Source organism: Acanthopagrus latus, chromosome 19, assembly GCF_904848185.1.
Source record: "Acanthopagrus latus isolate v.2019 chromosome 19, fAcaLat1.1, whole genome shotgun sequence".
Lineage (NCBI taxonomy): Eukaryota > Metazoa > Chordata > Actinopteri > Spariformes > Sparidae > Acanthopagrus > Acanthopagrus latus.
Genome location: NC_051057.1, coordinates 20,940,258 through 20,963,878, shown reverse-complemented (window position 1 = coordinate 20,963,878; position 23,621 = coordinate 20,940,258). Strand labels below are relative to the sequence as shown.

Here is a 23,621-nt window from a genome sequence, read left to right as displayed (position 1 = left end):
TTTTCTTTTTTTTTTTCTTTTGCATGCTTCAGCTCAATGACAGCACGTCATCGGCACGCGGCAAAGCTGTTAAAACTATGTTCTGAAATAACTTCGAGAGGCGAAGAGGTAAAGAAAGACTTGCGTTTTCTTTGTTGGTTTCTCTGCTGCGTCTCAGACTGATGAGGTGACAGAGTCCCAGCGAAGATTACATTCAGAGCAACTTTTTTTATTAGACGTCCCTTCTGGCAAAAAAAAAAAAAAACCTGCCACATGTGTTTTGTTGAATCCCGGCGGTGTTTCTGTCCCATTTCTTTTTGGCCCAACCTTGACATTGTGTTGCACTTGAATATATATATAACAGAAGGCAAAAAGCAGCAAAGCTGAGGAAAAAAAAAAAAGATATTCTGACATCAGAGTTGATTACGATCGCTGTAAACTTCTAAGCAAAACTTGTCGCTTGCTTCCGCGTCTCACAAACACAGTGCACCACTGAGTGATATACACAACCAGTGGGGGGAAGTTAGTCAAATGGTGAAATTACCAAGTTAATAAAAAATGAAATGTTCCTTTTAAACCCCGAGGGGCTTTTATGACTCTTATACACATCTCGAAAAATGCATGTCTCCTTCCTCTAAGTGATAAAACAAGTGAAAGCAAGAGCGATTACTGGAAAAGCTCCCCCGGCCGGTGTTGGCATGGCAACTAAAAAGGCAAAGCTTTTCCGTGCTCTTTACAGGAATTATCGGCACAGCTGGGGTACATCTTGATCCATCTGATACGTGCATTGAAGGAAAGTTTTCCATCTTGTGTGTGTGTGTGTGTGTGTGTGTGTGTGTGTGTGTGTGTGTGTGTGTGTGTGAATGGGGTATATAACTAATTCTGTAATCTATGATTTGAAAAACAACTGCAACTTTTAATGTGAAATAACTTTTTCCTGAGAAATGATAATTATAGAGCCAGCCAACGTTACTGTGGAAGCTACTTTGCAGTACTCGTGTAGATTCATTGTTTGCTTTAAGTTTGCAAACCTTGAGACCTAGAAATGTAAGACTGAGGAAATTAAGTCTAAGGACTTTGGTTTTTGCATATTCTGGTGAAATTCTAAAGAGCGAATAAGCTGAATAAGTCACCAACACAACTTTCATCTCTAGTCTAGTCAAAACCACTTATCTCGAAAATGTCAACTTTTCATGAGCGAAGACAAACAGGACGTGTTTTTGATGCGTCTTTCAGATGATTCACTGACTTTCTGAACGGCGTGTTGGAGTTAAGCAATCAGAGAATTGTCTCGACTCACAAACGAGCACCAGTGAACGACATCCTATGTCGATTCGAGTGAGGAGAAACTTGCCGTGTTGAGAAAAAGGGGAGCAAGAAAAGGTGGAAGAAACCTCAGGAGGAACCGCAGAGGAGGGATCTCTCTCTCTCCCAGGACCGACAGATGTGCAGTAGATGTCGCATTTACAGAACAGAACAACAAAATCACAGTTTACAAGTTGCTCACTTCTTCATTTCTTTATCAGAAAATTCCAAAACACCAAATTTGGAGACTTGTGGTTTTTCCCTGGAAAGCAATGTTATGCTAGATATTTTAATTCTCAGGACAGAATGTTGAAACTTCAACATCAATTTTCAGTCATTCATTTTTTGCCTCTGCCCCCCAGAGTCTGTGCAGAGTGTATGACTCTCTTTTAAAAACTCTGCAGAAGAGGCAGGACTTCTTTGTTTCCGGATCGCTTAAATTTGCTCAAGTATGTCTTTTTTTCGCCATCACGCTCGCCGATAACTGAAAGTGAGGAAAAAAGGTGTGAAGCTGTGTGATAAATCTGAAAAAATGTGGGAGAATTGTAACCCTGGGAACTTGATCATCAGCTTTGTTATCGATGCGCAACCGCACTTTATTCATTTAGCTTCGCCACGACCCCTCCTGCTATAACTCAGGGCCCTCCCTATAGGACGCAGCCCGCGGTTTGGCAACCACATTTCATCCAAGAGTCGTAGAGACATTTCACTCCTTTCACACCACAGGGACAGGGTGTCAGCAAAATCAATACGATTGATCCTCTGGGGAACATGAACGTCTCTAATTTAATGGCGATGCATCCAGTGGTTGGTCGTGTAAACAGACACGGACAGCTGGATGAACGCCCAGACCGCTGTCCTGTCTTCCTGCATGGACTTCACCTTTGATAACGATCAATAAAGATGATGACGTGATTTTCCTTTACCCCTGACAGAGAGAGAAAGATTTTAGAAAGTCTGTCCTTCACCTGTTGGATTTATTCTCTTTCATGTCTGTGATACATTCTGCAGATAGAGACACTGAAACTTTAGAGCTGTATTTCTTTTCGGGGTTTTTTATTCCTTCAGCTACTCATTTACTTTCCCCATTTTAAATGTTATTTCTTTATTCGTTTCTGATTAACGCTGGCGTGATGATGTCGTTGAGAGTATCCACAGATTGTTCTCAGGTCTGTTTCGGCAGAGAACCATGCAGGCGCCGGAGAAAAATATCCGAGACTCTGAACGTCTCGATGACGCGTCGCCGCAGCCTCGGCGGCTCTAACCTGTTTACACCGGCACTGAAATGACAAGCAAGAGGACCACGTGCCACTCGCACAAGGCAGCGGGGGACCAGGCACAATGCTTTTCCTCTTTAATGTTCACTTTTGAATTCATTACCAGTTGTTTAAAACCTAATTTCTCCACTTTGGTTGTTTTGCTCGACGTCCCCTCCCCCCCCTCCTCCTCCTCCCACGTCTCACAAACACGAGGCCGCTGTGTAAATTGTACAACCAGCAGGAAGGAAGAAAGAAAAAAGAGCCAAAACATAAAAAGTCACTAAGTTTATAAAAAATGAAATGTTCCCTTTTAGAGGACGTCCTGAGGGGAATCATGACTTTTATACACATCTTGAAATGCATGTGTCCTGACTGGGAATATTTCTTCTGAGTAATAAAACAGAAAAAAAAAAAAAAAAAAAAAAAAAAAAAGATTGCTGAGCAGCTCCCCCAGTTGGTGTTGGCATAGCAACAACAAAGCACAGCTCTCCGTGCTCTTTAAAGGAATTATCAGCACAGCCGGGGTGCATCTTGATCAATCTGACACTTTTGCATTGAAGGGAAAGTTTTCCGTCGTGCACGTGTTTCAAATTTTCGAAGTTAGTTCCGTAAACGACGACGTGAAAGCTTGAAGTCCTAACTCTTCCGGTTAGCGCCGCTCCCACGGTGTTTGGTCACAGCTCATTCTAAAAGCAGATAATCACACCAGTAATGAAGCAGCCCTCAGAATCCTGCTTGTGCTACTCCGAGGTGCTAATATGAAGAAAAAAAATAATAATAATGTAAGCCTGGTTGATTAAACTCTTATCCAGCGACCAATAACACCTTAAAAAATACCACCACTGGAACAAAGGATGTGTGGTGGTGGGAAAGAAAAAAAAAAGAACGACAAACCCGTCTGTGCTTGCAATATAATTACAGCCACTTGCATATTTCTGTCTGTCATTTAAAAATGAGTGTCTGGGAGCAGGATAATGGGAATAATCCTTCTGCCCATTTTCAAATTAAATTTCGGTGTTCATGGTGAGAGGAGTGTGTGTGCGCACGTCTCTCGGAAGCAAATCCCTCCGTTTGAATAACTCCCCTCCAGGCTTGATGGATGTGATACAGATATTAGATTTCCATCACTTCAAACTCTGAAGTTTCTGCCACCGGGTGACTAAATAATTGAGGACTTCTCCCATAAAAACGCAATATATCTGTTTGAGGAAAAAAAATGTTGCTTCCTCAAATTTTTCAGTCAATATTTCAAAAGTGGGGGATGAGTCTATCCCCGGCAGCACGGCTGCTCCGTGAAGCGCCGGCCCTTCAAATCATCCGCCGTCACACCTGCGTTTATTTTATAAAGGATCGTGTCAGATCTTTTGAAGCTGCTGCCTCATGTGAACATATTATAATACACTTTTTCATATATATTATTAAGGATTCATCATGTTTAAGGTGATATATTCATATTGTCGCTCCCCCTCGTGTTTATCACTCACTTGTAAGTTGTCAAATATTTAATCAATTCAACTGAAGAATTCATAAGAATTACAATTATGATTAAGAAATATATATATATATATATATATATATATATACATGAGAGAACTGAAGGTTTGTTAATTTATTTTTAACTTATTTTTACAGCTTCTCAATAAAAAATCTTAATATATTCACATTCTCCAGGCACAAGTAATTTATAGATCGCACATCTGAAATGTAATATATGTGAAAAGATCTATATCACATGTATATATAATAATCTAACTACTAGATCCATTTAGTATCGGTTCTAGCTGGAGATTTTGATCGCATCACATGGTCTTCATCGGCAGGTGACACCAGCATACTAAAGGTCAAAGCAGCCACATCATCTGCAGTCAACAACAGCGAGGAGATGGAGGGGTGGAGAAGGTCACCAGACTCCATTACAAAATTTCCCAATTTTGTGAGTTGCTGATTTAAAATGAACTTTATGAATTTTGTATAACACAGTCCTTGACAAATTCTAAACTATTTGGGCCTGCTTGTAAATTCGGCTTGAGTTAGACATAATATCCAGTCTTTCTTTGTGCAAAATCTGAATGCAGAGCGGAAAAGTGGCATCTGCATCGACCCTAGTTCCTGCATCAGTGACTGCATTGTCAACACTGACAAATTCAAACAGATTCAAACAAGCCAAGTCATGTTTAACGAGCTCAACAGACGAGTCCATAAACCTCAATCTACCATCACCTGAGAGCCTGTCGGTGCACAGACGATGCTATCATTCACACTGCAGCTGCAGTTCTGTGTTGTATCCAGCGTCCTTGAACCCTTTGCACGCCAGATAAGTTCCTTCAGAGAGACCATGCGTTGACTGATAGAATTACACTGCTGCTGCTGATCAATCTCTGAGATTTGCTCTCCCATCCGGGATGGGCCAAGTCCCCTCCTGACCTCTTCCATCCGCTCCGAGCCCACATGCGGCATTATCCAGCTGATTAATTAAACCGGTCCACGATACATCAATGGAACACTGGTCTGTAATTGTTGTTTTGTGGCGGGATACAAATAAGTGGCGGGGCTGGTCACAAGAAGTATGTTTGCTTATTACAAGCTGTTGAGAGCAAGGAGAAATCAATGCTCGAGGAGAATACTTGTTGGTTTTTTTTTGTTTTTTGTTTTTTCTCACACAGTGCATTAAAACTCAGCCTGGCTTTAATACACCAGTCTGGAATGAGACCCGGCTGCACGCGGCTATGCAGCAATAAAGCGCGGCTGCTGAGCACAATGGAAGCAAAACAAAACTAATTACAGTGACAAGTGAGGCAGGCGCCAGGTCTGTCAACACGAGGGGAGGATGCTACATCTCCCAAAGGCAGGACCCTTTGGGACGGCTGACGGATACTCTAATTTTCTTTTCTGCGAGGAGCTCGGAGGTGGCCGAGGGACGAGGCACACGCCAGACAAATTGTCTGTGACGTCTTGATTGAACAAATCATGAACGTGGCGCGAGCTGGCAAAATTGGATTCAGTTGACAGATACAGTCACCTGCCCGGGCGGAGCTCTGATGTCTGGCCACGGACTCACATGTGTAATTAATGAACAGCCCTCGTAATTACTCTTAAGCAGACAGAGAGATAAAGAAAACAAGCGAGGGAAGGTCGAGTGGTCTAATAAATCTGAATCTGAAGAGCCGCTGTGGTGTCCCTTGTAAAGAAAACACTGCGATACTTTTTCCTGCGGAGACACTTCGTTCGCAACCTCAAATTAAAAGCAGAGCTAAAATAATTAAATATGTGCCTAATTATGCCTTTAAACTAGTTTCTTGGGTAATGTTTTAATCGCTAATTATAATGTTTCGCCATCGTCTCAGAGTAGAGAAAACTCTCCTGTGTGGATCCAAACTATTTGATATTTTTAAATGCAACTTTTCAAACACACAACCTGACCTCTGTGGAAAGTTTGCTTCCAGAGGCTCTGAGGTGAACAGCCGGCGTCTCTCTCTCTCCGTGACTCAGAGACCACATTTTATAACCATCAGACTTGACCTTTAAAATCACCTGATGGCAAGGGCAAAATGTCAGAGCTCTTCCCACTACAACGAATATATGATAGAACATTTTTCAGGCTATCACTGTAAAGTGTCCCTGTCAGAATAGCACCTGTGAAATTAACGTTTTGACAATGCAAGTGTCGGCCCAACTGCGCTAATGACTAAAATGCTCGTCAGTAATCAGTACATTATGTATAATATGCTTCTACCTGATATTAGGTAGTATTAATTTTTCCAAAATTAGAATCTTACTGTAAAGTAAAGGTGAAATTACACTCTGGAAATGATGCTATTTTACTTGTGGCTCAGTGAAGAAGTGGATCATCATCGCTGTTGATTTATCATTAATTAACTGTGGTTATGATTAAATGTTACATCACTCTTTGTACATTACAATATTACAGTTTTCATTCAAGAAAAATAAAAAAAAATGTGGTGGCAGAAACCCATCACAGCATCGTAAAACCCATTACTGTTGAGATTATTACAGGTGGGGGGTGAAAAGTGTTTTTTCACTATTTTGTGTGATTGTTGAACGTCTTGTTCCAAAACCATTGATCTGTTGATGGCCCTACATCGCAGTGACGTGGGCTGGGACGGCTGTGATTGGTCTGTCTGATGGAAACAAACTTTCTGGCTTCTCCAATGCTCAGCAGCGGTGCAGATACTGTGACTTGTGACCTGTAGTTTTCCCAGTAAACACACCACCCTCTTTGACGGTTGTGGTCCCACCTGACCGAGGGGATACTGCTTTTTTGGGGGGGTTAAGCGTCTCCTCCAGCACTGCCGGAGTGTCTCTGGGTTAGATAAAGTTGGAAGCACACTTTTGTCCTCAAAAAAAAGTCTGTAGTGTAGCACTAAGATCTCCACTAAAATCTAAATCACAACTAAGGCACCAAACCCTGAATACTGTATACTGAATATAAGGGTATCAGGCCAAGTAGGACATGAAAGTCTTGATGCAACCTCTATTATATACAGTATATGCTGTATGCAATTATCCCTGCTGTGTTAAGTGCTCACCAGAAATAGGCTCTATACCGTCTCGCCCACCTGAAGCTTCCAGTTCAAGTGTTCATTGAAACATTTGTCTCTATTTTTTTTATTTTTTTTTTTTTCCCAAACCCAACTTTTTCAACCCAGGAGCACTTTTGTTGCCTCGTTACTCGGCCACTTCAGTTCACAGCTCTTCGCTCGCTCCAGCTCCGAGTCCGCTCCTCTCACACACCGGCATCACATCCTCTGACTACAATAACAACAGTAATGAACTGACTTACAAGTGGCAGCTGAGCTCTGACCGCTCCTCTGGCCTAAACTGATTCAGAGCAGCCCATAATGGCTTTTACTCCCAAGGCCCTGGCGTTCCCGATACCACACACATGTTGCGGGTTCATTTATAACCCAGGACAGCCTTTTAGTAATCAGATAGTGGTTCGATAAACGCTGAACTGCTGACTCCCTTGAGGAAGGCTTCTGAAGGGCGATTTACCACCTCAGTGCTGATGTGATGTCTATCCTCTGTTGGCTCATTGTGTCTGTGTTTGGGGGCGTGGGGGTTCGCTGTCTGTCTCTTCCTGTGGGTGAGTATGTGTGTGTTTGCAGTCCTTTGAGAAGATATAGGCGGCGTATGACAGCAGAGCAGAATGATAGGCCCGGCATCCCTTGAAAGAAAAAAGAAAGAAAGAAAAAAAAAAAAAACTGGTGCAGACAAGCAACTGATGATGCAGCCGCTTCTCTGTTCAGTGACAACACAATTTACCCGTCTGAAAAGACGCAGTAAAGTATAATAGCATCTATGACATTTTCATATAAATAAACATTTCCGCACCTCATAACTGCCAATGGATAGAACACAATAGCGATTAAACCTCTGCTCGTTTCATGAAAGCTTTTCCATTTGCTGCTTCCAAACACCCATCTGGTGGGCCTTTTGGTGGGAATAATCCTCCTGGTGCACAGGAAATGGTGCGTTTTCCTCATGCAGCAGAGGCAGTACATGGCTTTCAATAAATACAAGGAAATGAAAGGAAGAAAATAAGTTAATACGAGCAGCAGGAAGCTTCGTCTCAGAGAGCACGGGCTTCAAAAAGCAAAAACTAAAATATGAAGTGTTGTAAGTGTTGCAAGTGTGCTGTAACTGTTTTTAGAGAAATATAGATGAGAACTGCAGTAAAATACTGTGTTTCAACATAAACACAGTAAAAATACAGTTGTGTGATCTAAAAAATAAGGATCTGTAGTTATTATAAATACACAAACTTAAGTAAATTTACGGCATGTGTACATGTTGGACCACTTGTAGCCAGTTGTTAGCATGTTAGCCTGTTGGCATGTGTTCCTTTATGGATCTGTTAGCCTCTTATTAGCCTGTTGCTAGTATGCAAGCCTGTTACCATGTGTACCTTGTTTGACCACTTAGTGGCCTGTTAGCCTAGCATTGCTAGCATGTTAGACTGATAGTATGTTGTTAGCCTTTTGGCATGTTAGCGTATATTTCATGTAAAACTACAAAGTTGTTAGTCAGTTACTGTATGGTGCTGTAATCTACCATTTCTAACTGTCACAACAACTGTAATCCTTGTAAACAATCATCTATAGGTGTCACTTTACCAGTTTTCTTCAAAGCGAGCTCTGCAAATCTCCTTAAATACACAAACAGCAGCGCAATTTATTCATACGCATGAACTCATTATACAAACCTCATATAGCCACATTATTTCTGTGCTGCTCAAGTGAAAAGGAATAATTTAAACTGCAGCACACTACTTGTGTTAAAAAGGTGCACCTTCCCTCTTTTTGATCCCTCGCTTCCTCTCTGCAGTCGCACATGAATAAATATGTGCATGTTTTCCAGGCGCCTCTAGTTTTCTGCGAGGTTTAGCTCTTTTAAACAATGTGCAGGGCAGAGGCAGGCAGGCAGGGAGAGGCGGCTGCATGCCATTTATTTATTTATTTATTTATTTCTCCGTCCTCTGAAGATTATGGACACATGATGACAGCAGCACAACATAATGCAGAAAATAGGAAAAAAAAGTAGCTTAGCACTGCTCACAGGCCTGACAGGAACACTGTGTGACACACCGTGCGAAACAATATGAACAATACAATGAGCATGTTCGGCGCTACGTACTGACACAATGAGTAGCAATCTGCACCGAGTGAGACATTCAGTGGGGGACAGAAGTCAATTTACACAATGTGGGGCGCTTTATTTCACTTCCAGTGCGAGTAAATGTGTTTAAAAGGAGGCAGTCTTCATGTGACGAGTGTCGGTTTGAGCGGATGGATTGTTAGAGTAAATGTTTCAGTAATTGTTTTGAGTTTTCTGAAGTGTTACATGCTGTTCAGTTGACAGTGGTGCAAGAATCATTTACTCAGAAGCAATACCACACAACAGAGAACAACTCTGCTTTCACTGACTTTCAATAACTGCAAGGGTGTAAAGTTTAAAGGGGTAATCTACCAATTTTACCTCAGATGGTTAGTTTGTTGATTAGTTTGATGGTTTTCAGTTTCATGTTGTGACGTATCAAATATCACGTCGTGTCTTTTTCACCACAAACAAGGTCAGAGATGTCCTGAGATCTCCTTAAACATATCCAGCGGTGTGTCACTTCCAGTTGTTTAAGCACAGTCTTGAACTGCGGTCACTGGCTTGACAGTGTTCCTCCCTTGTAGCTCCACCCCCGCCCCCCTCCACCTGCCTGGATGACAGTCAGGTCATAATCATGTAATGTGCATGCGATGTGACAGATATTGTAGAAATGTTGATGTGGTGTGTAGCCAGTGACACGTACAAATGTGAGGCGATCGATCGATTTGCAGTGACGTCGACCGTCAAGTCGTTATCTGATAGCGATGTTCATACTGTCTTACTTTATTTAGATGTGGCGGACCCAGCCACCTTTCTAGCCTCAAACAGTGTTCAGGGGACCTTGTTTTCCTCTGAGAACAGCTTGTTTATTCAGTTTGTATTATTACGTCATTAATATTTTAATCATTAAAAATCTTCTCCAAAACCACATACTGCCCCTTTAATCTGGAATAAACTGGTGACTTTAGTTGGATTTTGTTCACCACTGGATGTTGAGGCCGGTTCCGCTTACAGCCCGGGTCTTTTCTCATTTTTGTTGTCTGTCAGGTTTTATCAGCTTACCTCGGACGGTGGAAATTACTGGAAACGCTCAAGTGGAACATTTTGTCCCCACATGCCTCCTCAGAGAGCGCAGCTTCCGAATCTGGCAGCCATTTTGAGTGCCAATAAAGCTTATCGGACGGCATTTTAAACCGTTTATGTGCTCAGATGTCATGTTGCAGCGTTACTGATGTGTGACCGGGGCTTCTCGGGCCTCCCACTGTTTACTTCCTTCCACAATCACTGTGACAGTCGGCTGTAAGAGGAGCAACAATAGCATCAAACAGCCTCTGTGTTCCTGACACTTCTATCACATAAGTGAGCGAGGGGGTTCTGCCACACACCTGCCGACCTCCAGCCTGCTGGAGTAGGCGGAGCTTTTCAAGCAACACCTGCCTGAATGTGCACCTGAGTGCTGCAGGCTTCGTCTCCAGGCTTCATTCAGTGTCCAGCGGATGTAGGAATCTTTGGTTCTCCCCGTCGATGGCTCATCGCTTCTGACTGATGGGCTGCGGGAACAGTAAGGCGCCGCCCGGGGCGTCCGAGAAGGGCTACGTGAGCGTGGTGCGGTCACTCGTGGCCTTCAATAAAAAAGCACGTGGTGATGACGACGATGAGCCGAAGAAGGAGAAGCAGCGAGGCCTGTGGTTTAAGAATCCTCAACCGGCATCTGGCGTCCACCAGCAGACAGCCAGAGATGGAGGACATCGGGACAAAGTTGCCAAGTACAAGGACAAGTTCGACCCACGTGTGACAGCAAGGTAAATAATATCAGTACGGATTCAAGTAACAAAAAGCACGAACATTGTTTATAACATGTTTAAAGATGCTGTCTTGAATCTTGTTCTCAACTCGTCAAAAAAAATTTAATTCATGAAATCAAAGTGTCATTTGTATCAACTTTTCTTGTAAATAGCTTTTAAATGGGGAAGAAAAACAAAGCTGAGATCATTTCAATTAAAAATGCATTGTTACGTGCTTTATTTTTGTTGTTTAACTTAATCCTTGATGAGGTCCCTAATTATATTTTGTGCCAACATCAGTTATGTGAACAGGTAGCTTCACCTGCTCAAAACAAGCCATTAAAAACTCAAGAAAAACAACAAGAGCCACATGTGCTTCTCAGTCTCACTTAATGAGCAAACTCCTTTTTTTTTAATAAAAACTGTTTTCCAGTTGCAGGTAATTATAAAAGAAAAGAAGTGCCCGAATGTAAACAAGCGATTTTATCTCGACCCCGTGAGCCGACGACGATTCTTTTATTTAGCGTTCATGCAAAAATAGATCGTTTTGCAGCACGACACGAGGTGAAATTGTTCACTGAGAGCGTCGACGGCGCTCGTGGGAGCCTGTTAATGTCACCGGCTCTCTTGTTCCACTCAGCCTACCATCAGCAACCTTCGTAGGATGTATTAGCAGTAACATCGGAGTTTAATTTTAGAGGCCAGGGTCTGGTGTTACCTGAAGGCAGCCTCGATGGAACAGTCGGGTGAAAACCAAGAACTATTCAAGCACGGAAAGTGGTGTCTTTAAGGAAAGCGCACATCTCCATCTCCATCTGATTAGTTACAGCGTTTTCTATATCTATATGTATAATTCAAGAAGTTCAGGGCGCTGTGTGAAACATGAATCAGACAGAATGCAATATGTATACTTCAATGGAAACAGCTAAATATATAAACAGAAGTTATTATCATGCACATCAATACAAAGTCCATCTCCGGTTTGCACAACTCGTCAATAATTTGTCCGTATAAATCATTCACACTGTATTTAATGCACATGATTCTTCCACCCTGTGTGCAGATATTACCCAGCATTTCATTTTTATTTTTTTGCCCCTGCTGTGTCTTTTGCACATACGACATACAGAACACTTCACAATAGTTATGGTTTATGCTTTTATGGTGTTTTTACTACACTGTAATTAAAAAAAAAATCACAATTCTTGAGGTCTGTCCACACCAGGAAGGATAAAACTATAAATACTACGTCTTACAGATTCATTCTAACTCAAGTGGTTCAAAGCACCACAACTGTAACGACAGCGGCCAATCAGAATCCATCTGAATTTAAAGAATCGTCACTTATTTTAAATTTGTGGACTTTTTTTCTCACAAAATAACGTTGCAGGAGTGATTATGATATTGGTTTCCACCTGTAGGCGACTTCTTTCATGTCAGCTGATTGAGACCTACAGGATTTTAGATGGTAACTCAGTCTTGGAGCTTTACTACGTAATAAACGCTTATGTCAGTCTTTGCCGCTGATGGGGCCTAATGTATGGTTAAAATTGATCTTCGTAAACAAAGCGCTGGATTCTCCTGACTCCTCTCGTCTTTCAAGAAATGTTTCTGTGCAACACAAGCTGAAGACACAGCTGGGGGACACAGCGTGAGCTCGCGCCACTGTTTACTGAACGTTATCGCTCATCAGCGTGGAAGCTCACGTCGTTATCGTTATAGTGATTGTTCTTGCTCTTTATTCTTTGTTTTATTATTCTTTACCCTGATTTGTTCAGCTCTTGTTGTCCTCATTTTTTTCTAGCTATGGCGTTAAAGGCATTTCTGATTCTGATATTCAAGTTTTTACCTTCATGTGCTTCTAATGTTTCAAACAAGTTGAGTCATTGGGAACCACAGATTTTTTTTAAAAAAGCCCTGTTTGGAACATTCCACAGGTGAAGGTGTTCATTGTAAGATCACGTATAAAAGATATTACACTGGCTCAGCTGTTTCCAAATGATTGCGTCTGTTTTTATTTTAATTTGAGAGCTTTTTTCTGTAATAAAGACTTGCACATATGAATTTGCCTGGTCGGCTTTGCTGCAGTGCGCGCTGTACTACATGCAGATATGTTCCCATACATCAGCGCTGCAGCTGCTGTGGGAGACGCTGAGTGCTCTGCAACAGTGTATCATGGGATAGTTATGCTGTAATGACTCATCATTTCCCTTCTGCCCTGTCAGATATGACATCAAGGCTCTGATCGGTCGAGGAAGCTTCAGCCGCGTCGTGCGTGTGGAGCACAGGGCCACTCGCCAGCCCTTCGCCATAAAAATGATGGAGGTGGAGGCCCCAGAGGGCCGTGAGGTGTGCGCCGCGGAGCTGGCGGTGCTGCAGCGGGTGAGCCACTCCAATGTGATCCAGCTGATCGAGGTGTTCCAGTTTCCGCAGAGGGTTTACATGGTGCTGGAGCTGGCCACAGGTGGGGAGCTGCTGGATCGTGTGGTCAGCAGGGGCCACTACACAGAGAGGGACGCTACACGAGCCCTGCAGATGGTGCTGGCTGGGGTGGGGTACCTGCACAACCTGGGTATCACCCACAGAGACCTGAAGCCGGAGAATCTTCTGTACTACCACCCCGGGGCCGACTCCAGGCTGCTTGTTACCGACTTTGGATTGGCCACTTCTGGCAGCACAGGAGCAGAGTCTGAGGATTCTGGCTCTGACAGGACTTGGTCCCTTAGAACCACATGTGGAACTCCGGAGTACCTGGCCCCTGAGGTGCTGCTGAGGAAACCCTATTCCTGTGGCGTAGACATGTGGGCCATGGGGGTGATCGCCTACATTGTGCTGAGTGGATCCATGCCGTTTGAGGACGACAGTCGCACGCGGCTCTACAGATCCATTGTGAGAGGAAAATACAGCTTCCATGGGGATGTAAGTTTACTGGGCTTTTCATTTTAGATTTGAGTGTAGCTATGTATAATGAATATGTTTATACCTCGACACGCGCACCGAGTGACCTCTCGTGATCGCATCTCACTTCTCCACTCTATATGCAAATAAACAAAGGGGAAAAGAGAAGAAAAGAAAAATGGCATGTATAACATATGCCGAATTTACAATGAGCACAAATATTTAAGAAGTTCTTACAGACAGAGTTTCACAGGTTTAGTATGTTCCTCTCAACTCAAAAACACACAGAATTGAGTGATTTTTAAAGGGAGTTTGGTGACTGTCTCCACTGGCAACACATAAGTAGCCTATATTGGTTAATCTTCACTGTATTAGTGAAACTTGACATGTCAACCATCAACAAAATGTTTCCTCATTTTATGAATTTAGCAAAAATGTTGAAATTGGATGAGATAGTTTGTTAAAACAGCTGCTGAAGCAGATGGGCTGGCACAGCTGTGCCAAGACAAACTGACACTTTTTACAAGGAAAGAAGCAACTAAATGAATCACATTTAATACCGAATTTACAAGAAGGCCTAAATGATTAAAAATGTGTCATAGACGGAGTTTCACAAAGTTCTTACATTTCTCCCAACTCAACAACATCTTAAAATTGTACAATTTTTAATGGGAATCTGGGGTCATGGTGTCCAGCAATGCTAGACCAGAGGACTGCATTTTAAAACCCAGTGCCTTCATCACCCACAATGCAATTTAGCCACTGAGTAACATCACCAGAGGCAATTAATCAGCTTCCTCTAGAGCCACAAAAGGCTTTATACATCACTTGTTTTCACGTGTGCAGTAGTATTTCCCTGTAAGACCTGTAAACACACTTTAATGTGTAAAATTGGGGGTGTTACCCTTTAATGACAGGCGTAAACAGCCTAAATAATTACTCCCTCATAACAAATTTAAGTTCTGGAAGCAAAATAATCTTATTATCAGCTCAGTATCCCTTAGGAATTGTTGTTCAATGATAATATTAGCTTGCTTTGAATGTAGCAAGGCATAAACTACAGGTGAGGAGGGTTCTGTTGGTGGACGGGCATGTAGCAGGTCCAGCTGGTGCTACAACTTAATTGACAGATCCAAAAAATAAATAGTAAAAGTTTCATTTATGTGCAATAGCAGTATAGTTGGTTATTTTGAGCATTTTTCAGCAACAAATGTTCTGTTGGAATTGCATTTTAACCTCTCCACACAAACATTCATTTATGTCCTTATGGTGTGTTTTATTTTGAAAAGCCAAAATCCAAGAGTGAAGATCGGCAGCCAGCCGCTGTTCACAGTGTTTCTGAGGAACTTTCTCTCATAGTAAAGGTGGATGTTGGCATTCTCTTAATGCTTACAGTCGCCTTTTGCATAATAGACTTGACCCGGCTTCTATAGTTTCTGCGCAGTCTTGACAGTGTTCTGACACTCCTCCACAAAGTTCCCTCTGCGCTGTCAAAACAGAAACTTTTGTGTGTGTGTGTGTGTGTGTGTGTGTGTGTGTGTGTTGATTTTGTGGATGCTAACCAGAAGCTCGTGAACACGGCAGAACCAGAAAAGTTGAACTTCTTGGGCCAGTTGCAAATTTTTTGGGGCCAGCTGAGGTTTAATTTAATCCAATGAATAAAACGATTTCTGCTTCCAGCTAAAAAAAAAAAAAAAAAGAAGAAAAACAATTACATAGTAAACTGCCATCTGCTGTTTGTATTGTGACTTTCGGCCTTTTCCCCACAACACAATCTGGTTCGGTGTGTACGACGTGCACGCTTGGTGTAATTATCCAACCCTAGCAACACATCCGTCTGCATACGGCTGCTACATCCACTCGCTGCACATGAGCGATTCACGCTTGAATCATTATGCTATTAGCACTACTCGATATAGCTACATTATTCCATCTTAAGGGGAACATATTCGACACGTCGCGGTACAGGTGTGGTAACACGGTGGATTCTTTCCCCTCGTTTTCAGCCCTTCCTCGAGCAGGAGAATGTATATGTGAAAGTCTGCTGTGATGTCTCGAGTTCCCCCGCTCGCTGAGAAATGCTTTCGAATCGGGGGAAAAAAGCAGCCCTGCACGTTGGTTTTTTTTTTTTTTTTTCCCTCCCTCCTGTTTCTTCTGTCACACAACTGAAGTGGGTATTTTTAACCGCCTATTCTGTCAAGCTCAGTGGTGAGTTCGGGCTTGTTCTTTCACGCTGATTACACCCAAGGCTGGATTATTCACTGGGCTTTAAGCCTGGCCCGATTCTCAGGGATGCAGTCTGACATTTTAGTCTGGCATACAAGGAGCTCCCTTACATAGGCCCTGGACTATTATCCCTGTGTTTACCGCTGCACTGACCACCAACGGAACAATAGTGCGAAATCCTTCTCGAGTTTATGCGAGGGCTTATTTCACGTTTTTCTCCTTTATATTGGCTTTCCACTCGGCTCAGATGTAGGCTACGCCGGAGGAGGAAAAACACTTTTTATAAGACCCTCACGTCGAGCATCTAAGAGCCCGCTGAGGTACAGTAAAGACATCAATCTGTAAAGTCATATGATGACAGTATGAAGACATCATACATGGCTGAGTAGCGGTCCAGGGGCTTGATGGATCAGCCATCAATCACATCTCCGTCTCAATGACAAGACACTCATTCTCCGTAATATGCAAGTATACACCCTCTCTGGTAGACTGACAGCATATTAGCACTCGGGTACATATGCACACACACACACACACACACACACACACACACACACAAAGCAGGATAATAATGTTGTAATGTGTGATGAAGGTTCACAAGTAGCCACAAAGTGCGGACCTCAGCCACCACGAGGGTCCTTCATGTCAGTCAGGAGGGTGCTTCTCTCCCCGGAGCGAGAACGGTTTCGACAGCCTGAGCAATTCCCTCCACATACTTAACTGGACTTGGAGAGTTTCATTTGAAATGAGCTGTCCAGCAGCTGGAGTGACACACAGGCCCGCAGGTCAGACATGATGCCTTTCATAACAGTGGGGTGTAATGATGAGATGCTGCTTTGCCTGCAATAACGGAGGAGTAACATCTGACTCAACGTGGTACTTGCCAGTGTGCTTAGACGTCAATACAACAGGCCTTTTTCACAGCAGACATTTTGTCTTGACTAAGAAAAGCACAAGTGTTACTAATACCATTTACATTGGCTCTCTGTTCTTTATATCATATATGAGATACATATGTAGTGGCTGAAACTGAAGCAGCTGAATTGAAATTCAACTAGTGTTTGTGAACACACTCTCTGTTTCAACTGACCACCAGACTCCCTCAACAAATCCCGCAATTTTGAACATCGTTGAGGCTAGAGAAAGAAAGAAAAAAAAACGCAAAATGGCTACGGCAGATTCAAAATCATCTCTGCCTTCTTTCAAATTCGGCATTAAATGCATTAAATTAGGTTGTTTATTTCCTTGTAAAAAGTGTTACAGCATCGCTTCATCAGCTTGTCTGGTCATGTCAACTTGTCAGATTTCCCAAATGCAGCAAACAGTAATCGATATTTGGCAGCTTCTTTGTCACCTGTGGAGAAAACCCCAGACTCCCTTTATAAATCATCACATTTTAAAGAGTTATGGCATCAGGAGAAATGTATAATCTCTGTAAAAGACTATCTGCAACACATTCTTACCTTTTCAGGCCTTCTTGTTAATTCAGCGCATGTTGTACATGAGGAAATGTATTTCTCTCTGGAAAAAAGTGATGTATGCTTTTATTAGCCTATAGAGTCGGGAAATTATACATAAATGAGGTCTGAATTCCCTGGTGTATATACTAAATATTCCAAATTCTTCTTTCTTTTACTCCACTACATTTTGGAGACGTTTATTGTACCATTTACTCCACTACACTAATTTGATAACTTTAGTTATTACTTACTGCGTCAAAAAAAAATGCTGATCCGATGATCTACCAGGCCAATAATCAGCCGATCCCTCATAAATAGGTCATACAACTGCAAATATATATTATTTAATATCAGATAAGACCCGTATTGGTGACTTTTACTATTACCAAATTAATATTTTAACAAGATATCTTTCGCTTTTGGTTTTTTTTTTTACAACAGTCCAGCCAGGATAAAAATTCTATGATACCATGAGTAACAAGAGAGCCTTTAAAAATGATTGTAAAACCACTTGAATGGGTCAGGATCACGAGCTGCAGGCAGGCCGATCCTTTTTATGCACAGAGTGAGAGGCAGAGTGCAGCTTGGACAGGGTGCCATTACAGGGCAGACAACTCACATTCACGATGTTAATGTCACCCAAGTCCTGTACCGGGGTTTTTCTGAATGACACAGTACAACATGACACTGAAATCTGGAACACAAACTGCCTTGAAAGGAGTTTTTATTCAGCACAGTTATCTGACTACTCATAAACCTTCTTCCTGGATCGAACTACAGTGTCTTTATGATTTGTGAGGAAAAAAGCAGAGGAGAACATGTAAACTCTTTGCAGAGAGACCTCGATTAAAACAGGGCCTTCAAGATAATAACGCTAACTAAAATATGCAGCTTTAATGGGCCTGAATTAGCAGACACTCATTCAAGATAGCAGAAAAGAAGCACATTGGTGCAATTTGCCACAACAAGGACCAACGAATGATGATAGGTGGAGTAAATGGAGTAAGTGCCGGAACCATTTGGTCATTTGCTGCAGGAGATCCTCCAAGTCCACTATTTATTTTGGGAACCTATGATTCTACTTTTACGACTCTAGTTATCGAGAAGAGTGAGTCAGCGTCACTCTAACCAGGTCGCACCGTCGCGTCATACGTCAGTTTGTTATTCATCGAGCCGAGACTGCAGGATACTGTCAGCGGGAAGATCCATAAATAAAGTATTCAACACGTGCGGTGGAGAGGGATTAACTTTAGGTGCTTTTAAATTTTCTAGATGGACACGTAAAGATCTTCGAAAACTTTTTTCTCCTCCTCTCTGCTATGCAAATCAATACTCGAGGGCTGCAATTACAAACATCCTTCCAAAGTATTCTTCACCTTTTGTGTTTTCTGAAGCAGAGCAGGGAGATGCGGTGAGAGTCGGCTGTGGGAGGGGGAGGCGGGTGTTTCAGCAGCGAGACGGAGGTGAGACGCGCTTAGAAATGCAAACGGCCTCTGGCACCTGCCCATGAAACAGGTCCCTCGGTCTCCCCAGCAAACCCTCCGCCCCCTTTCCCCTACTGCACTGACAACACACAAACACAGTATGCATACATTTTCCCCCCACAGATGCAACAGCCTGTGACCTAAAGACCTGTAGTGCAGACTCCTGCTGATGCTTTTACTCAACAGCGTGCGGGAGAGAGGGAGGGAAGGAGGGAGGGGGGGTGTTTGATGGTGAGGGGTGGAGGAGAAAGGAGTCGATGTAGGACGAGCGGGGCAGAGGATGAGCCGGCGTAGCCTCGGGGGCTTTTTGCACCTTATCACTCAATCCTCGCTGCACGTAGGGGCGGAGCACCTTCCCTCGCACGGCATCAGGACATCTGATCTGATGTGTGTGAGTGTATAAGTGGATTTCTCTGTGCATGCGTGTTTGTGTGTGTGTGTGTGTGTGTGTGTGTGTGTGTGTGTGCTCATATCACGGCAGCCTCCTCTGCATTCTGCTGCTGTCTTATTGAAGACTTTGCTGACCCTGCCCAAACATCTGCATCTCTCAGCAGCAGCAGCAGCAGCAGCAGGGCAGTATGGGTAATGGTTAGCCCAGTCTGCCCCCTAGTGAGCAGCACGGGAACAATCCCAGCCTCCACTTGGTTCACAGTCTATTGTACATGACAGCACAATCTCTCCTGCATCCGGGTATTGATATTCTGATTACGGCGCTTTAGCCGCGACTTTCCCCCTGAATTAGCGCCAGCCCGGCTTCCCCTTCCATCGGGACTCATTATGACGAGGCGTATTTGAATTCGGCCTCTTCTCCTTCTCGGGAAGCGCCGCCAGGTGCTTCGGCTTCAGCTGGGCTGCGAGACGGGGGACTCTCGGTTCATTACTCTCGGTGCATTATCCCACCTTGTGATCACATTAGCCTAATCCAGACCTTCTAGCGTTTTCTCCCATTTGTTGCAATCGCGCCGTCGCCAGGTAAAGATGCAGCGCGCCGAGTCGGGCCGAGCGTCTCATTCACTCTAACAAGATGTTGCTCAATAAGCCGAGCCCTGTAGCTTTCTCCACCTCTCCCCCCCCTCAAGTTCGGCCGGCTCTGCACTCAACAGTGATGTATAACACCTGGATCTCGCCCCCTCCACCAAACACAATAAAGCCTTTGTGTATTTTGACGTGAAAAATGTTCTAAATAAGGGGCGAGAGATAAACCTCCTGCAGGTGGCTCGGCTCCAGGAAGACAAACACGGTAATGTCTCCGCTTCTTTAGGTGTTGATGGCAGGAACTTTTGCCACCTCTTTAAGAAATCTTCTCCAAGAAATCACCATCCCCCGTATGTAGCCAGCATGCACACAAGCCACGTGTCCACGTCATTTCAGATCAAGGACGAACGTTGACTGCTAGCCACGGCTGCTATCGAATGTGTATTTATGTGCAAAGCGATAAGAAGTCTCACCGACTCACCACAGCCGCCGGTGCCAGATGAGGGGGAAAGCCAGACTTGTTAGTCGCGGGAGCTCAATCAGACAGTCTCTCTCCATCGTGGGGAAGCCGAGTGTCACTCCGCCCCGCCTCTCAGGTGTGAAATGACAACACAATGAGGAGAAACTTTGAGTGAGAGGCATATTTTTTTTTTTTTTTTGAGGCTGGTTCGCCGGTGCGGCTCGGCACTCGGTGCACTGTACTGAGAATAAGCGAGTCCCTGCTTCTTTGAATTCCTCTCACCGGCAACAGCCTCGCGATTGTCAATTTCATGCTTGATTAATTGTCATTACTCGGCGAGAGACAAAAAAAGAAAGTGGGGGGGGGAGAAATGCATTTCAGGATTAAAATGGAGAGCGAGACCTCCCTAAAGAGCGAGATTTAGTCGGAGCGAAGAATGAGAGAATTTCAGCGCACACACACACGTTTGACTGTATTTAGCTTTTTTTTTTATTCTCCACAACCAGACATGGAAGCGAATATTGGAGCTAATTGGTGGGTGACTGTGGAAATCTTTTCGACGTGTCAGAGACAAGAGAGTAAGATGGAAGTGATTTAGGAAGCAGTCTCCGAATCATGCTTGTCACTACCTGACTGCATTCAAACAATCCCAGGCCCAACGTGACGCACAGGGGGGAGAACACGCTTGCTTCCTGACACTGATAAAGGTTATTGTGTTACATCTCCAGTCGTCTATTTAATCCGATGCCGCATCAATCTGATCCGGCGTCTGTGGCGGTAATATTTCCCTCAAAATAAGATGGAAGCACAAAGGTCATCAATTTCCTGAGGCGGGCGGGCCTCCGCAAGGTTGTCTTCATGACAAAGAACCCAAAGCTGTGATGAATAATTTAATGATTCTGAATTATGATAATGACTCTGATGTCTTCTCTCCCACCGGAAAGATGGCGAGGCAGATTTCAAAGCACTCGTGAATGTCAGCGTGGGTCATGACAAGGGAAGTGATTTGCTATTTGAATTAACAAAGAGCAGAAGATCCCAGCGAGGCTCATCTGGGCTGCCTTTTATTGTGGAGCTAAGAATAAACATGCGGCCCAAATCCCACACATGCGGGACGGGGCCGTCCTACCTCCCAGGCTTCGGATTCTTTCGCCCAAGACTGCCGCTTCCCTTTGCCCACTGACATTTAGCTTCCCTTTGAGTTTAGTTCTGCTTGTTAGGCCTGCAGAGCACAGGGATCATAGCTTTATTGCTTTGTTAGGATGAAATCTCGCGCCCAGCTTTGAAGAGGCTTTGAATCCGTGCAGTCGCAGTGCTTTTTAGACGACTGCGAGTGTCTGGCAACATCTAGTGCGAGTGTTTTTCGATGAAAACGGATGCCAATCACTCTGCTCTGCTTCTTCTATTCCACAGCCTTGGCCCTCAGTGTCCAACCGGGCCAAGGATTTCATCCAACAGCTGCTGCAGCTGGACCCAGCCACCCGCTTAACGGCCGACCGAGCCATCCATCACCCCTGGGTGGTCACCATGGCAGCCAGCTCCTCCATGAAGAACCTCCATCGATCCATCTCCCAGAACCTTATGAGGCAGAGGGCATCACGCAGCTCCTCCCGGTGCCCGAGCAGAACCACCGCGAGCACCGGCGGTTCCAGCAGCGTCGGCCCGGGAAGGCAAATCTCCCAGCTGGACTGAGTCGGCCTCGGAGAGCCATTGAGATCCAGCCAGAAGGCCTGAGGAGCATCAGCGCCATCCAACTGAAGATTCACAAGGAGGCTAATGAGGGGATGGGACCAGCTGCCCCCGATTCACAGCTCAGCCAAAGTGTCTGGGACAGGTGTTGTGGCATAAAAAAAAAAAAAGAAAAGTTTCCTGCCTTCTCTGGACCTCAGTCATGTTCCCCTCCAGGCTGAGTTCCATCCTCCATTAGTTTCTCGTGGTCGGGTTATGCTGTTAGTGAATATCCCTCAGATTTGAGGTCCGGGCTTTAGTGAGACAGAGCTGTCCACCTCCACAAGGTTTCTCGCCCCTGGTTATTCACACAGCTCAGACTAATGGCTTCAAGGTCTCATCTAGATCATTATGAGTCACCACATTACCTCGGCTGTGAAGAGGTTCATTCCAGAAATGAGAAATTCATCATTCGCGGAATGGGGGAGCCAATCTTAGCGAGGATGATGTAAAAAAAGAAAGAAAAAAAAGTGGGAGAAAAACTAGCTTCTTCTGCTCTCGTCCTGTTTTTTAAATAGATTTTTTAACTCACCACCACCAGATTTACATTTTTCAACATTTCTGAGGCAGGAATGAGCAAATATGCTGTAGTCTTTTTCCCTTTTGTTGTCAGTCCTCCTACATAGCAGCACCCACAACCACTGAAAGCACAATCCAGATATTGTGTGACAGGCCTCTATCAAGTTAAAAAATGAGGCTCCGGGTTTGAAGAGCTCTCTTCTCTCCCCCAAAATGTTATGTAAGCTGTAAACAACACCATTTTTTTTCTTTTTAAATGTCAAATTACCGTTTCTCCAGTGAGAAGTTGTTAAATTAAAATGGTAACGCAAGCATGCATCAAGAGGGGGGAAAGTTCTGAAAGTTCATTAAAATTGCAAGTAGGATGCAAAACATAATTACCAATGAAGTTTAATCTTGTTTAGCAATATAACGCATTATACATGGCGGATTTGTTTCCCTGTTTTCTTTCTAATCATTCGTGATTAATGCGTTTGGTCGCAGATGGTAAGTCATGTATCGCACTGTGGTGAGCTGAATCTACATGCGAGGATATGCAACATCTGGAGGCAGGATGGATTCAAACAGAAGGAGCAGAGGAAGAAATGAACCAAAAAATGTAAACACGTCTTTGGAAAAGAGACTCAAAAAAAGTGTTTTAATCAAAGAACACTGAAGATTTCCCGACGACTTTTTCTGCTGATGTTCTGCACAATCGAGGCTCCGTCAGAGAAGGCGTAGGTTGTTTACTTTTTTGCAGAAATGAAACACCACTCTGCTTCTGCCTCTCCAAAGGTAACTCGAGTCAGAGAGGGAAATGAGACTTTCGCTTTAATTTCTTCTTGTGCTGTTCTTGTTCTTTTTGAGCCACGAGCACCAAATAAACAATTGAATAAATTCAGTCAATTAACTAAATGTGTTGTTGGGCGACTACTATCATCACATTA

General features: G+C 43.7%; 1 protein-coding gene across 3 annotated transcripts; it reads left to right on the top strand.

Annotated features, from left to right (window-relative positions):
• Window positions 1-3,078: 3,078 nt before the first annotated feature.
• LOC119008240 (serine/threonine-protein kinase H1 homolog) lies at window positions 3,079-23,585 on the top strand. Of its 3 annotated transcripts, none has more exons than XM_037078307.1 (5): window positions 3,079-3,293; window positions 4,364-4,476; window positions 10,209-10,963; window positions 13,171-13,864; window positions 21,862-23,585. In XM_037078307.1, exons 3-5 carry the CDS (start codon window positions 10,707-10,709, stop codon window positions 22,138-22,140), a joined length of 1,230 nt encoding a protein of 409 aa, XP_036934202.1. In that variant the 5' UTR covers window positions 3,079-3,293; window positions 4,364-4,476; window positions 10,209-10,706; the 3' UTR covers window positions 22,141-23,585. The 3 variants fall into 3 exon arrangements, with proteins under 3 accessions (XP_036934202.1, XP_036934200.1, XP_036934201.1); XM_037078305.1 differs by having other exon boundaries at window positions 3,079-3,325; XM_037078306.1 differs by having other exon boundaries at window positions 3,079-3,983.
• Window positions 23,586-23,621: the final 36 nt, after the last annotated feature.